Source organism: Leuresthes tenuis, unplaced genomic scaffold (genome assembly GCF_036924035.1).
Source record: "Leuresthes tenuis unplaced genomic scaffold, fLeuTen1.0.hap1 SCAF_14, whole genome shotgun sequence".
Taxonomy (NCBI): domain Eukaryota; kingdom Metazoa; phylum Chordata; class Actinopteri; order Atheriniformes; family Atherinopsidae; genus Leuresthes; species Leuresthes tenuis.
The window spans coordinates 16,834,504-16,848,196 of NW_027325368.1; the positions used below are offsets into that span (position 1 = coordinate 16,834,504).

General features: G+C 40.0%; 1 protein-coding gene across 4 annotated transcripts in view; it reads right to left on the reverse strand.

The window, feature by feature from the left end:
* Positions 1-13,693, reverse strand: part of LOC140268987 (neurocan core protein-like) — a 42,356-nt gene that overhangs the window by 15,939 nt on the left and 12,724 nt on the right. For all 4 annotated transcript variants that reach the window (XM_072364002.1, XM_072364000.1, XM_072363999.1 and 1 more), the window contains 10 exons: positions 11,965-12,162; positions 10,203-10,385; positions 9,465-9,639; positions 7,893-8,020; positions 6,871-7,155; positions 6,212-6,355; positions 6,000-6,083; positions 5,767-5,924; positions 5,517-5,673; positions 1,043-2,188 (listed from right to left, as the gene is read on the reverse strand). In XM_072364002.1, coding sequence (XP_072220103.1) covers positions 1,043-2,188; positions 5,517-5,673; positions 5,767-5,924; positions 6,000-6,083; positions 6,212-6,355; positions 6,871-7,155; positions 7,893-8,020; positions 9,465-9,639; positions 10,203-10,385; positions 11,965-12,162 — 2,658 coding nt within the window. The remainder of the gene's footprint in view (positions 1-1,042; positions 2,189-5,516; positions 5,674-5,766; positions 5,925-5,999; positions 6,084-6,211; positions 6,356-6,870; positions 7,156-7,892; positions 8,021-9,464; positions 9,640-10,202; positions 10,386-11,964; positions 12,163-13,693) is intronic.

The window sequence follows — 13,693 nt, forward strand, 5'->3', positions numbered from 1 at the left end:
ACCGAAAATTTGAGCCTCACTGACCTGCCTCCAACTGCTGACTTTTTTCCCACTTAAATAAGCCCTGAATGTTACTTTTTAATTTCCATGTAAATAAAAACGTGGAAAAATCATGAGCAAAAATAAACACTATAGCTGTGACAGTGAAGCTTTGCTGAAACTAATCCAATAGGAAATGCAAATTTTAGATAATCTACTAATTTAGGATGGGATCAGTTACTTTTAAGACCTTCAAAGTCTAGAACTAGCTTTCAGATTACTGAATAAGAGATCTTGAGACAGCAAATATGAGACCCCCACAAAGTATTATGTAGCCGACAAGACACTATTTTATCAAGAAGACCTGACCCACTTCATTTGAATGAAAAATGAAAGTAAAAAAAACCCCAAAGATATCCATGGTAATCACTTTAAGAAAAACTAAAGAACTTTATATGATGAGAGAAGGCTTCTCCTCCTTCATGTCTGTTGCTTGAATGACGATCACTGTGTACGCAGGTGACAACGTGAACACTATATGCACATAGTCAGACAGGTGGATTTTTTTTCAGGCCACCTAATTCATATTTTCTTGCCTAAAAAAAAGGTCCCACACAGGGATCAAATCCCAGGCTCCTGACTGAATGTGTTGCAATTCCATTACTGCCCCAGTAATAGAGACAGAACTGCCCCAGTTCTGTGTACTTTCTCTGTACTTTTCTCTCAGCATATATGGTGCCACAGCTGAACAAGATAATTTGTATGACCACCACAACAAAGCTGCTAATGGACTTTCCATCAGTACTGTTTCCATGGAGCTGGCACGCTATATCAATAAATTACACACCACTGTTGTTTAAAACTAAAACATGTTAGTGTGGATGTGACCTGAAACAGACTACTCTGACTGCTGTTTTTTTTATTGCTCTGATACCTTTCTGTTACAATCTAATTATAGGCAGTAATGACAGCATTAACAAACTGAGAATTACTGACACTTTGTAGCTAACAGAAATATGGGCAAACAAAAAGGATACAATAAAATGTTCAAACAGATGCCTACCTGTTGGACTGAGAGTTGTGCTGCTGATGTTGACTCCTCCTCTGTTGCTCTCCTCGTCCATATTACCTGGTAAAAGGGCCCCCGAGCCCACAGTATGCAACCAGGCGGGCTCCTCATCATCTGGCCGCCCTCGTTGGGACAGAGGATAATCCAAAGAGCTGTTGATGGTCGCCTCCTCCACTGGGACCAAGTGAAGAGATGTCAGGGAGTCGGTGGAGCTGTCCTGAATGTCTGCCTGAGTAGATGGAGCTAATCCAACGGTTTCAGTCTGTGATGGGAGATGGGAGGGGGATGGTGATGGTGTGGGAGAGAGGGATGAGGTTGAAGGTGGTAAGGGAGATGAGGAGGAGGAAGAGGTAATGGATTGGGATGGTTGGAAAGACTGAGATTGTAAAAGGAATTCTGTTTGGGACGATTGAGAAGAAGACCTGGGCGGTGAGTCTGATGGAGATGGGAATGTAGAGGATGACATAGTTTGATATGGTTCCTGTGAGATTGACAGGGATGAGTTTTCTGCTGCTGATAAAGTGGACTGATATTTGGATGCCGCAAAGTCACTTTCTGTCCCTGTTGTGGTAAACCCTGTGGTGTCCAGAGGACTGGTGGTGGGGGTGGTTGTGGTGGTGGTGGTGGTGGACTGTCCTTTCCTTCCTTTCCTTTCTCTGGATCTTTCTCTTGGTTTAATTGTTCCAACTAGTCGACGTGAGACTTGAATCTCCCCTTTTGCTTCAGCACCAGTAATTTCTCCACTCCCCTCTTCCTCTGCTTTCCCCTTCTCCTCTCCTCTCCCCTTGCCTTCCCCTCTGCCCCTCTCCTCCCCCCTGTTCTTCTTTCCCCGTCCTCGTCCTCCTCTTCCACTTGCTCTGGAAGTCACTGTTTCTTCTCTCTTGTCAGCCAGCTGGGTTGTGGTCTCTGCTTCAACACGGATCCAGGTTTCTCTCCTGGAAAAGGTGATTTCAAGTGGAGGGCTGGAGGCGGTGAATGTGTGTGCCTCTGAGTTCTCCAAGCTCTTGGTGCTCTCTGCAGTCATAGAGTTACTGGAGGAGGACAGAGTAGATGCCAGATGAGTGGTTGAATCTTCACTGTCTGGTGTGGTGTTCTGCCTTGAGGGGCTGCTGAACCATGAGCTTCCCCAAGAAAACAGACCTGTGCAGGGCACAAAGCAATCAATTACTGCCAACAGGAAATTGAGTACAAAAGACAAAGCCGAGAGTTACAAAGTGAAAATCCAATGGATTTTCACCACTTTGCCATGAGCCACAAAACAAACACTTGTAAGTTTTTTGAGATTTCATCAGAAGCTTCATACAGGAGTAGCACTGTGTACACTTCAATATCACGAGCTGCAGCAAACAAAGCTTTGTGGACATTGTGAGGAAAAATTTCGAAACGAAATTTCAGTAGAGCATATCATTTCCGTGTACAGTGACATAATTTGAATGAATAAAACCACAAAATACTGTAGAGAGAGGATGGATAACATAGGGAAAACTAATTGTGGTTAAAAAAGAAATTAGACAGTTGAGATTCATCCGGCTGAATGTGAACGTTGAAAATATTACACTATGAATGACTTATTTCTGACTTGTAAAGTCCACTGTAACATGATATTGTGTATCAAGGCACTTCGATTGATCCTTAATTGTTATTGTATTGTATTGCTAAAGTCATGAATACCAAATTTGCAACCACGCAGCCTTCATTAGTAATGTCAATGCTTCCTATTTGTAAACATTTCCAAAATCCATTTCAAGTGACCCTTTTCACTGCTTTAGGCAATCAACAATATTGGCAAGAGCTAACAGTCTGAAAGCCACAACTCTACTATGGCAGAAATACATTTTCAAGTTTCATGACAAAATAAGGTAAAAGCAAACAACCATTTAGTGATAAACTTTGGAAACAAAGTTCAATAAAAAGCTCACACAGATACAAACGTTTGCACATACACAGTCAGAGTCAGAGACTAAAATGCACCGCAGTCTCACAAATTGCCTCAGAATTAAATCAGCAGCTCTGTAATACAGTTCCAACAAACACTCAACCGCCTTTTTGCAAACCACTTCCATCCACTGCCGTTACGGGAAAACCCTGTGAACCCGCTGGACCCCGGAAACAAGAGATATAGGGAAAGGAGTTGATGAGATGTATCTAAGTTTGAAGAAAAACTAAATTTTTTTCAATGCAAATTCCCAAGCCTGTTGGGTAGCCCCACCAGAAAAACATAGGCAGTAGTTTAAGGTGTAGTACTAAAGCAGAACGGTAACAACCCACCAAGATATGAAGAGACTGAAAAAAATTCACTCAAAATATGTATTTGAAAAAAAAAACTGAGGGAGAAAAAACTATATGATGGGAAACTTTCCTATATAAGGGAATTATCTAACTCTCAGCATGGCTCTTCAGTACCTTATTCTCTATCAGCATCTGAATTCTAAAGTTTTCTTAATCTATATCTATATGCTTTGAGGAGTATTCATATTTTTTATTGAGAGACATTAATTTAGATTTTTCATTAATAGAGATTAATAATTGACACTCTTAACATTTTCTCTAAAAGTCAAGCACAGGTAGCTGTAAAAAGACTCCACCGTACATTTCTAACCGTGTTAATTGTACATCACTGTGAGGAGTGCAGATGCCTACGGCTAGGATTTGTCAGCTGTCGCGCCTGCTATCAATCACAGCTTGTTAGCATCCCTATGAGAGCAGCAGCAGAGAAAGGTCACTGTGATTCCAGTTTGTCTCCAGACATCAAGCAGTTTTTGCTGTTTTTATGAAAGAATGCACCTCCTCTGTTCTCTCCTCACTAAAAACCTCCTCTTCCCTTAATGTGGTGGTTTTCAAAAAGCTAATAAATACTATAAGAATAGTAAATAATAATCACCATCATGTTAAGATGCCTTTTTTTAACACCACACCATACAGATGTAGTTTACTTAAAATCTACTGTTTTAAACACACACTGTCACTGAGTTGTTCCTTTAGCCCACTTCTCAATCTCTACCTCCTTAATTTCTCTTCTCATGTCTTTTTTCCTCCCACCACGAACGCCTGTGGAATAGATGAGAAAGAGGCATGAAGGAAGGAGATGAGGTAAGAGGGCTCTAACAGAAGGAGACATACTTGCTTCAGAGCCATCATCTTCTTTAGTCAACATCAATTAAATTACAACATGTGACACAACCACATCAAGGGCAGACATTGAAGGCCAGTGTTTGTATTTACTTAATTAATTTGACAATGTCCTCCCTCATTGTTCCTTAGGTGGCCTTGTCCCTTCTTCAGGTGCATTTTAGGAACTAAGATATTTGTCAAAATGTATTGCTGAGATCAATTTTCAGGTCACAGGCAGGAAGAGGAGCCATAAATTAGACAAATGAGAAGACCCACATTTTCAACACTCTATAGACTGTAACATGGGCTATATTACATACATGCTGATACTTACAGTGCAAAGTGAAAGAGAACCCTGCTATTCTACTGTGTATATCCATCCATCCATCCATCCACCCATCCATCCATTTTCTTATGCTTATCTGAAGTCAGAGGCAAGTCCGAGGGAAACTCAGACATCCGTCACCCCAGCAAAAATCTCCTGCTCCTCATGGGGATCCTGAGCAGTTCCCAGGCAAGAAGAGATATATGATCCCTCCAGCAAGTTCAGGGTCTGCTCTAGGGTCTCCTCCCAGTCAGACGTACCCGATAAACTTCTCAAAGGAGGCGACCAGCAGGCATCCTAATCAAATGCCCTAACCACCTCAGCTGACTCCTTTCAATGGAGAGGAGCAGTGGCTCAGAGCTACGCCCAGCATATGAGCTTCTGACCTTATCTCTAAGGCTGAGCACAGCCACTCTCCAAAGAAAGCTCATTTCAGCTGTCCTTTGTATTTGCAGTCTCATTCTCTCAGTCACTACCAAAAGAATGAGGAGGGAGCATCCTTTTCAAGAAGCAAACCAGGGCCTTAGAATTGGAAGGGCTGATTTTCATCCTGGCTGTAGACTGCCCAAGGGTGTTTTGAAGTTTGAAGTGGTCTGAAGACGTCAACAGAACTAAATCATCCACAAAAGTTGAAATGCTGAAATTAAATTAAATGAAATGTTCCCAACTTGCTCAACTTTATGCCACGAATGTGGACACTTTGATCATGCAGGACCATCCCATATCGAACAGATCCCAACACAACAATGACTCCGGTAGCTTGTTCTGGCAGCACCCCACAGAATCCTCAGAGTGACACGGTTGTACGTCCTCTCTTTAACATCAAAAACCACACGTAAACTGAATGGTCAAACTTCATAGACCCCCTGAGCCACTCTGTGAGTAAAGATCTGGTCTACTGTTCCACAGCCTGGACAAAAAACACACTGCTTATCCTGAATTTGAGACAACTGAGTTTAAAGTTAAACTGATTTAATTCTGTAACAAAAGCAGTTCTAGGTAGAAAATTTCACTATTAGTTCAGACATTTACCTGGTGATGCTGCACTGGAGGAATCTGACCCCTCATCAGTCTCTTTCGTTGCTGTCACTTCTCCTGCATGATTTGGTGCTTGGGTTCCCTCCTCATCTCCAGTCCCCACCAGGTAGTTCCAAGGCTTCCAAATAGACTTCACTATCTTTGAAATCACCTAAAATAACATGGGAATAGACTAATTCTAAGCAATGCTGATTCAGTTTTTAAAACACAACAAAGACTTTTTTTAAAAATCCTTAAAACAGACCTTTTTCTCAGCAGGAGTTGGGTCAACTGGAGGTTGGAGAAACTCCTCAGAGTCGGGACCAGGTTCCAGTGGCTCTCCCCAGTCAAAGGAACTCTTTCCAGGGATCATTTGAAGGGTCACAAATGACCCTGAGGACTCTGACGACCAGGGATCTACGGCTTCAGACAGTTGGGAAAATAACATTTAACATTATCCTCTGAGATCAATAGAAGCATGTGTTAAAGCAAACTTACAAGCACTGTGAGGGGAGGCTTCTTCCTCAAGGTCAACCAATCCTGTCCAGTTTGAAGGTGAAACTTTGATACCATCTGAGGTCCCTGAATGTGCAATGAAAAATCAAATATGTGTCCGGTTATTATTCATTCTTATTGTGCCCGATTGTGTGATTCATTTTCTAATTAATCTGCTGGTTCATGATGTAGTTGCTAAATGTAAAATGCAAAACCTCTTAAAGCGGTGGTTTGCTGTGTTGTCTGGTTGGAGCCGTCTGTCCCTGCAGAATCAGCATTGCTTGAATCTGCAAGATAGCTCCAGGGCTTCCACAATGAGCTGTAGATCTGGGAGATGGAGCCTGTATTCTTGACTTTACCTTGGAAACAATTTTAAGAGATTTTTTCTCACATGAATCACTGAAACATCTAAAAGCTTAAGCTGAAGATGGCAACATCAGTCAACACAGAATCCTGAAATGACAGCTGAACGTCTCGATATTTAACATATTCTGTCCTCTCTTTCCCTCCTTCCCACAGCGTCTGTCAATCCAGCAGTTTCTTAGATACATGATGGTGGGATCAAAAATCAGTGTGTTGTCATGGCTACAACAGCAGCAATGACTTTTATTGTTGTTTTTGCTGCATTAATACCAGTCAAAGCTTTGGTTACCAGTGAGATGGAAGCTTTACTTGTATATTCACTCAGTTGTACCATCATTTGTGATGTTGATTTGAAACAATCAAATCAAGCAAACATCCTGATCAAACTGTAAACATTTGGTGTTCATGTTTTATTCTATATTAACCATTAGTAATGAGCTAGCTGAAAATATGACAAAAACAGTAACAGCATATTAATCCAGGGAGTGGTTATCCTCCCGTGAGACGATACCTCTGTAGCAGTAAGCATCATAAAGTGCTGTCGTGTTGTCAACAGTGCTGTTAGGTGTGACAGTGCGAACTCCTGGCTGGCTCCCACCACATTCTTGGCGAGGCCAGGCCACTGGGTAGCGGATGCTGCCATCAGAGAGCCAGCCTGGGGCACAGCTGTCCAGACCGGCCCTCCAGGCCAGATAAAGTTGTCCCACTGTGGCAAGCTGACCCCCGAGAGACACACAGCGGTCAGAGGCTGAAGACAGTGACAGTCTGCCTGGGACTGAGGAGTGAAACACTTCACCTGGAGGAAGAAGACATCAGAGGAAAGCTTGTCAACAAGCAGATGATGCCTGATCAGTTTCTTGGAGGTAGACTTTGGTTAGATAAATGCATTCACTGAAAGAAAGCATGTATATTTTACATGAAGGTACCAAAAGCTGATAGCTTATATTTTTGTCATATTCTTGTGGCACTTGACCACAAGGCCAATCAGATCTATAAGCACAATTCAAATGAAAAACACATATATATATATGTTTAAAAAAAAATTAATTTAGAAGTGCTTAATAATTTCCCAAGACAATTAGTAACTGTGGTTTACGGCAAAAACTACTCAAAAAGGTTGTATCTGGTGTGTTTTTGTGGACTCAAGCTTTGAATGCATACACATCTGTTAAAACACACAATCTACAGCTGAAGGTGCAATGATTAAACCTGCGTTTAATTCAGAGCGTTTAAGCAAATGTTTCTTCTTTCTTTTTTTTTCAGTCGATTTTCTACAAAAGTGCAGCTCTGCAACACAGACTCATATCACTCTTTGGCTACACTAACAACATACATTTATGAGATCAAGTCATGGCTGGCCAGGGATTTTTCACTCAATTGGTAGTAAAAATATCATACAAATACCCCAGGACTTGCCCTTTAATATTGCAGCAGACTATGATGCAAACATCAGTGTGGAAGCTAAGAGCAGTGACAGGTTTTGATGTGTTTCATGTGCGTGTGTGTTGGTGTTTTGTGTGTATCTGAGTGTACCATCCAGTTCTTTCGCAAAACAGTACACATCAAACAGCTCTTTCGGGTCTCTTTTTCCATAGTTCCTCACTCCAGCAGAGTACTCCTTGTGTCCATAGCAACCAAGCTCTGGCAATTGGACGGAATAACTGTAGATACAAACATGTGGGAGTCATAAATGGGAGTTAACCTCGTTATTCAATACTAACAATAGAAATTATAAAGCATAAAGGTCTTGTGGACACTTTATTGCATGAAGATGATGTTTTGAAATGTCATTTAACAATAAATTCTTATTTGTATTCACTTTTGAAGGGCACAGCATTAGAATGAATTAAGACACAATTAAGAGTGAATAAAACAACAGTGCTAAAAACTAACATGATTCTGAAGCAAATTGAATGGCAAAATAGAATAATATTGGTAAATAAATAATCTAACTGAAGAAGAGAGGGAACAAATGGGACTGGAACATGTGTGTGTCCTTTAAATAGAAAATTATCACGTAATCTATCATTCTTCAGAAGTGAAGTGTTAACCAAGTCAAATTAGCAGCTATTTTGATGAATGTCAAATCATCTGGGAAACTTATTTGTTGTCTTGGCAGGTGTTAGCTGTGGAAACAGGGAGTGGGTACAGCCAACAACTGTTAGCTTAGCTTAACATAAACACAGTACATGTACAGTTAAGTCAAGCTATGGTTAGAGTTTGACCTGGTCATTTAATCCTTTTACCAGTATGTTACCAGCATGGGAGGGAAATTGAGTAATGACTAGAGGACGATGGGAGAAAGTGTCGAAGAAATTCTTTCGTTTCTAACTTTCTCTGAGAGATCATGAAGTATAGATGAATTCACTGCAAAGTTATCTTAAAGGTACTTAGTGGGTGAGTTTGTTCGATGATGCTAAATCAGGATTTCATCAGGATTATAAAAAGAGCAAGGCAACAGTCTGGAAATGTTTTAAACAAACTCAACTTGACACAAAGTCCTAATGGCCTCATTTTTAATCACTGAACTTTGCAGTGTGTACAGAGTGCCTAAGCTGAGCTAACAAGCTGCTGGAGCGAGCTTTATAAATAGCATTAAAACACGAGAGTGGTTTCGATGTTTTCATCTAACTGTTAGTATGAAACGGGTTGGAAGCATTTGCAGAAGTTTCTCTTTCTCTAAAAAAACAAACCCCCACCCCATGACTCTTACTTGGACTAAGGAGGTATAGAAAATGGATGGAACTTTTAATATATTTGCATTTTAGAAAATGACAGAGCACAGAATAGGGATACATTGAAGCCTCAAAGCATTCTGCTAATGGGTTCTCAGATTGTGTTTGCATGTGGTGTAGTAATATGAGCTCTTATAGTTGTGATTACCAAGCTAGTTTTCTAAAATCTTCTAAAATTTTCTAAAATGTGTTTTATAACAATTTAAACATGAAACCTAAGTAATTGTTTTGAAAATACTCTACTCTACTAGATTGATCAGCAATAGAGGAAATGGTTTGTTTTGGTCTTTAAGTACTCAGAACAATTACAGTTAGCCAATAATTCAATGAGATTGTAACATAAAAAAGCAGGTATTAGTATTCTCCTCACCGGACAGTCTGATCATCCAACCAGCCGGCTGAACAACTGGCAAAGCCGTCATGGTATGCTGCCCACAGCTGAGCCGGTGTGGCGATCTGAGCCGAGTTTTCCTGGCAGGCTCGCTGTGCATCGGAGAATGAGAGGGTGTAACGGGCGTTAGGAGCCTTGTAGTGAAACACCACACCTATGCACAGAGACATGTGGTAAAAATTTTAGTTCTCTTCATGTGACAGATTTAAAAAAAAAAAAAATCAATAGAAAAATCTAAAATCAATAACTCAGTGGAATCTCTGACAGCACATTAGCATGACCACAAACAGATTCAGCCGAAACTTCACAGATGAGCAGAAAAAAAACATAATTTGGATTTCGCCCAAATGCTTTAATTAAAAAAATTATACAGCTATTCGAGAGGAAAACAAGATAACAAAACAATGCACACTCAGAGAGTGCTAACATGCATTAATTAAGCCAGTCAATGCAATGCTGATAAATGAATGTTTAATTAAATAAAAAAGCCAAAAAGGGTTGACTGTGCTCCTGTTTTAAAAGCTGCCTTTTATCTGCCAACACATCAAGATAACAATTAAAAGCCGCAACAAAAATGAATGACGTAAGAAGAAAGATTTCACAAGTTCTTGTGTTAATGTAGCTTAAGCTCTCCTCAGTATTTCTGCTTTGTTTAAATGTTTCCTTTGTGGAGCTGTGGCACTAAACTTTTCTTTCATCAGTGGCTGCTGCACTTACCCGAGACCACAAGGGCCACAGTGTCTCTCTCATAGTCGTTGCCCATGACAACCTGACAGTGGTAAATGCCTGAGTCGTTGGTACGGAGATTGGAGATCTCCATGGTAGCATTCAGAGAATTGGCAGTGTATCCTGGCAGCACGACGCGGCCACTGAAAGCCTTATTCACCTTGATCACATCACCTTTGGCACAAAAAGAGAGTTTCTCCATTACAATGTCTTCTGGCATCCTCCAATTTTTTGGAAGCAGAATATTGACTTTTAAAGAGTCCTAAATATGTGCATTTTTCTAGATCCTCTAGATCTTGTGCTAGCAACGATGTAGTCTCATAACACACTCGTGTCCAATGTTAGAACAATAACTACTATTTTCCTTTGAAAGAAAATTATATTTGCATCTTTTGTCTTAACTTTTCTTGCTGGTTTTCATCTGATGTCGCATACTTTTGTCCACCAAGCATGAATAAATGACAGTTTCTCTATTTCAACTCCATGATATAGTGGTGTATTGATGTTCTTAGTAGAACAAAGAGTCTCTCTCTACCTGTCTGCCTCATACTTGATTCTTAAAAGTTATTTGTTGCCATGACAGTCTCGCCATGTGTGCCTGAACACACTTGTGTGCAAACATGTATGTGCGCTCCTTTTGGAAAGAGTGAAGTTCTAGCTCTTCCTCCTCTGAACAACACAACCTCTTTGGTGAAAAAGAGGGATGCCGTCTGAATCCAATTTGGTCTGTTCTATCTGAGACAGAGATTTATAAAGTGTTTTAGAGGCTATGCCTCAAGCTTTTAGTTTTAGCTTTGGTGTTTAGCGAGTTTGTTTTGGTCTTAGTTGCTGCTTGCATTAATTATCAATAAATAATCACAATATACTCCATTTATGGATGAAACACTATGAAAAAGATTATAGATTATACTATACTAGACTATACTGTGCTTTTCTGGCACAGTAAACAATCTTTTGGCAACTCAGAAGCAGCAGTAACAAGCTATTAGGACAACGCTGACATATTTACACATCAAATGTATATCCAGTATCAACATCTGCTATTTATTTTGTCTCATTTGTGGGGCAAGCATGACTCTGAGCAGCTGGATGCTCACATGGGGCCAGTTGTGGCTCAAGTTGGTAGAGTTGTAGAGTTCCAACAAGAAGATCTGTGGATTAATCCCCAGTCCTGGACCCTGCCCCCACCACACACACACACACACTCCCCCGATAAGCACTGCATATAGTACAACTGTATGAGTACTTCATTTGTGTTTCGGTTCAGGAAAAATACACCGTAAAGCACTTTGTGGAACATAGATGAGATTAAAAGGTGCTGACTAAGTGTGGACCAAAAAAAATGTTTGGGGACGTTATTGGAATTAACCTCAAATTTCTCATTTATGGGTTTTAGAGCTTTTTTTTTGCTGAAACGTTGCAACAACATTGCCCCTAAAAGCTGTGAGGCTGAACCAAACCTACAAAGTTGTAGGCTGTAAAACGACAATAAACCTTTTAATGTGCTTTTATCTGTGCATAGCCTTCAATTATTCCACTCAAGTAAGTTTTGACATTTAGAAGCACTGTGAAAAAACAGTGGGGTTAAACTCCAGAATCAGCTGATAATTTCCCATGTACCACTCATTTCAGTAATTGTCTCTGCTGTAAATATAAAACTCTTGATTACTGCAGCTTTAACTTGTCACTTGAAGCACCATTAATGTTATTTCGATAGAGCTGACTAATGATGAACATTGCAGTTTTGTTTTACCTTTAGCAGAAAGCACAATCTGCTCCAGAGGAGTGCCTTGTCCCCCTGATTTTGTGTGAGTCCACAGGAGTTGTGGAGGCTGAATGGAGGAGCTGGTCTGGAGAGTGAAGACACAGGGGAGGACAGCTTTGCCTGCAAGCATTTGCTGTACGGTAGGATGGGTGATCCTACGCATGTTTACTATGGTGGAGGCTGCACCTAAAGAGGACAAACAATAAATTGACTATGACTTAAAACATGTGAGAGTACATTTTTTTCTAAAAGCGGGATAACTCAGATCCTCCTTAGCAATTTCACGTTTTCCACATAGGACTGAGAAACTGGTTGTCTGATAAAAATGAGAAAGTGATTATTAATGGGCACAGGAGCCAATTCAATCAATAGTAAAGTTTCTCTTTCTTCCTCCCAAGCTTTGCAGTTAACACAAATGACTCCATGGGTGACTTAAGCTAATTAATTAAGAGGAATGTCCTGCTGCGGACGTTTCAGTGCTGCAACTCGGTTACAAAACGGTTACACTCATGGCTCTGCAGATAGATATCAGCACTTCACTCAGTCTGGTTTCTATGACAGGTGCAATGTAACCATGACAACATCATTACCTGTATAAGATTTGCTGTCTAACCAACCAATTCCAACAACATACCAGGCTTCTGCTGTTTTATCATACAGTATATTGTGATTTATATCCTACAATTAGTCTTAATGTAATTGGTACAGTGTGCAGTATGTTTATTCTATGAGGAGCGCAAATTGAATTCTTGAATTCTTTGATTCTGATTGATTTTGATTATTGAATTTTTTAACCATCAAAGACTTTGACACTGAAATGTAACTAATAGCTATATCTAATGAAAGCTGATGATAAAGATAATAATAGCTGCTATCATAAAATGCAATCATCATAATCATGAACAATGTTCAACATGAGAGTGTTGGAGCTGGATAAATACTGAAAAGGACACAACTTGTATTGATATATAAACAATCTACAACGTCTAAAACCTGCCATCAATACAATGGCAGCTGAGACCAAATGATGATATTATATAATATTATCTAAAGTCAAACTCAAAATCAACTCAGTATAATTATGGTTATTATCAATAATGGTAAGTCTTGTCATGACTGTTTACACAGAACAAAGAGAATAAAGCTACAACTATGTCAGGTGAGCATTTTCCACATTTTGCAGTTAGGCGAGAGGCAGGATACATCCTGGACAGGTTGTCAGTCCATCACAGGGCCACATAGAGACAAACGTGACACACAACCATCCGTGCTCACACTTTAGAGTCACCAGTTTACCTAACATGCATGTTTTTGGTTGGTGGGATGAAGCTGGAATACCTGGAGAGAACACGCAAACTCCACAGAGAAAGGCCACAGCCGGGAATTGTTATTGCTTTGTTGTTGGTTCTTTTAAACAAAACAATCATCATCATAATCATCACAAAAATCCCAAAATTTTGTAAACAAAACTATATCTAATTACTTTAGACCCTTTAATAATCCATATTATGTTCACGAGGGAAAAATGTAACATGACCTGCAAGAAAAATAAAATCATTAATATTATTAGGAATACTGCACATGGTGGAATTAAATCCCACAAAGATATTTCTATCTGCATTTGGATTAGATGAACTCAATGAGTTGAAGACACCCGCCATTGCTTCCCTTCAAATTAAATGTATGTGAAAGCAAGAGACCGAGAGACACGTCGAGG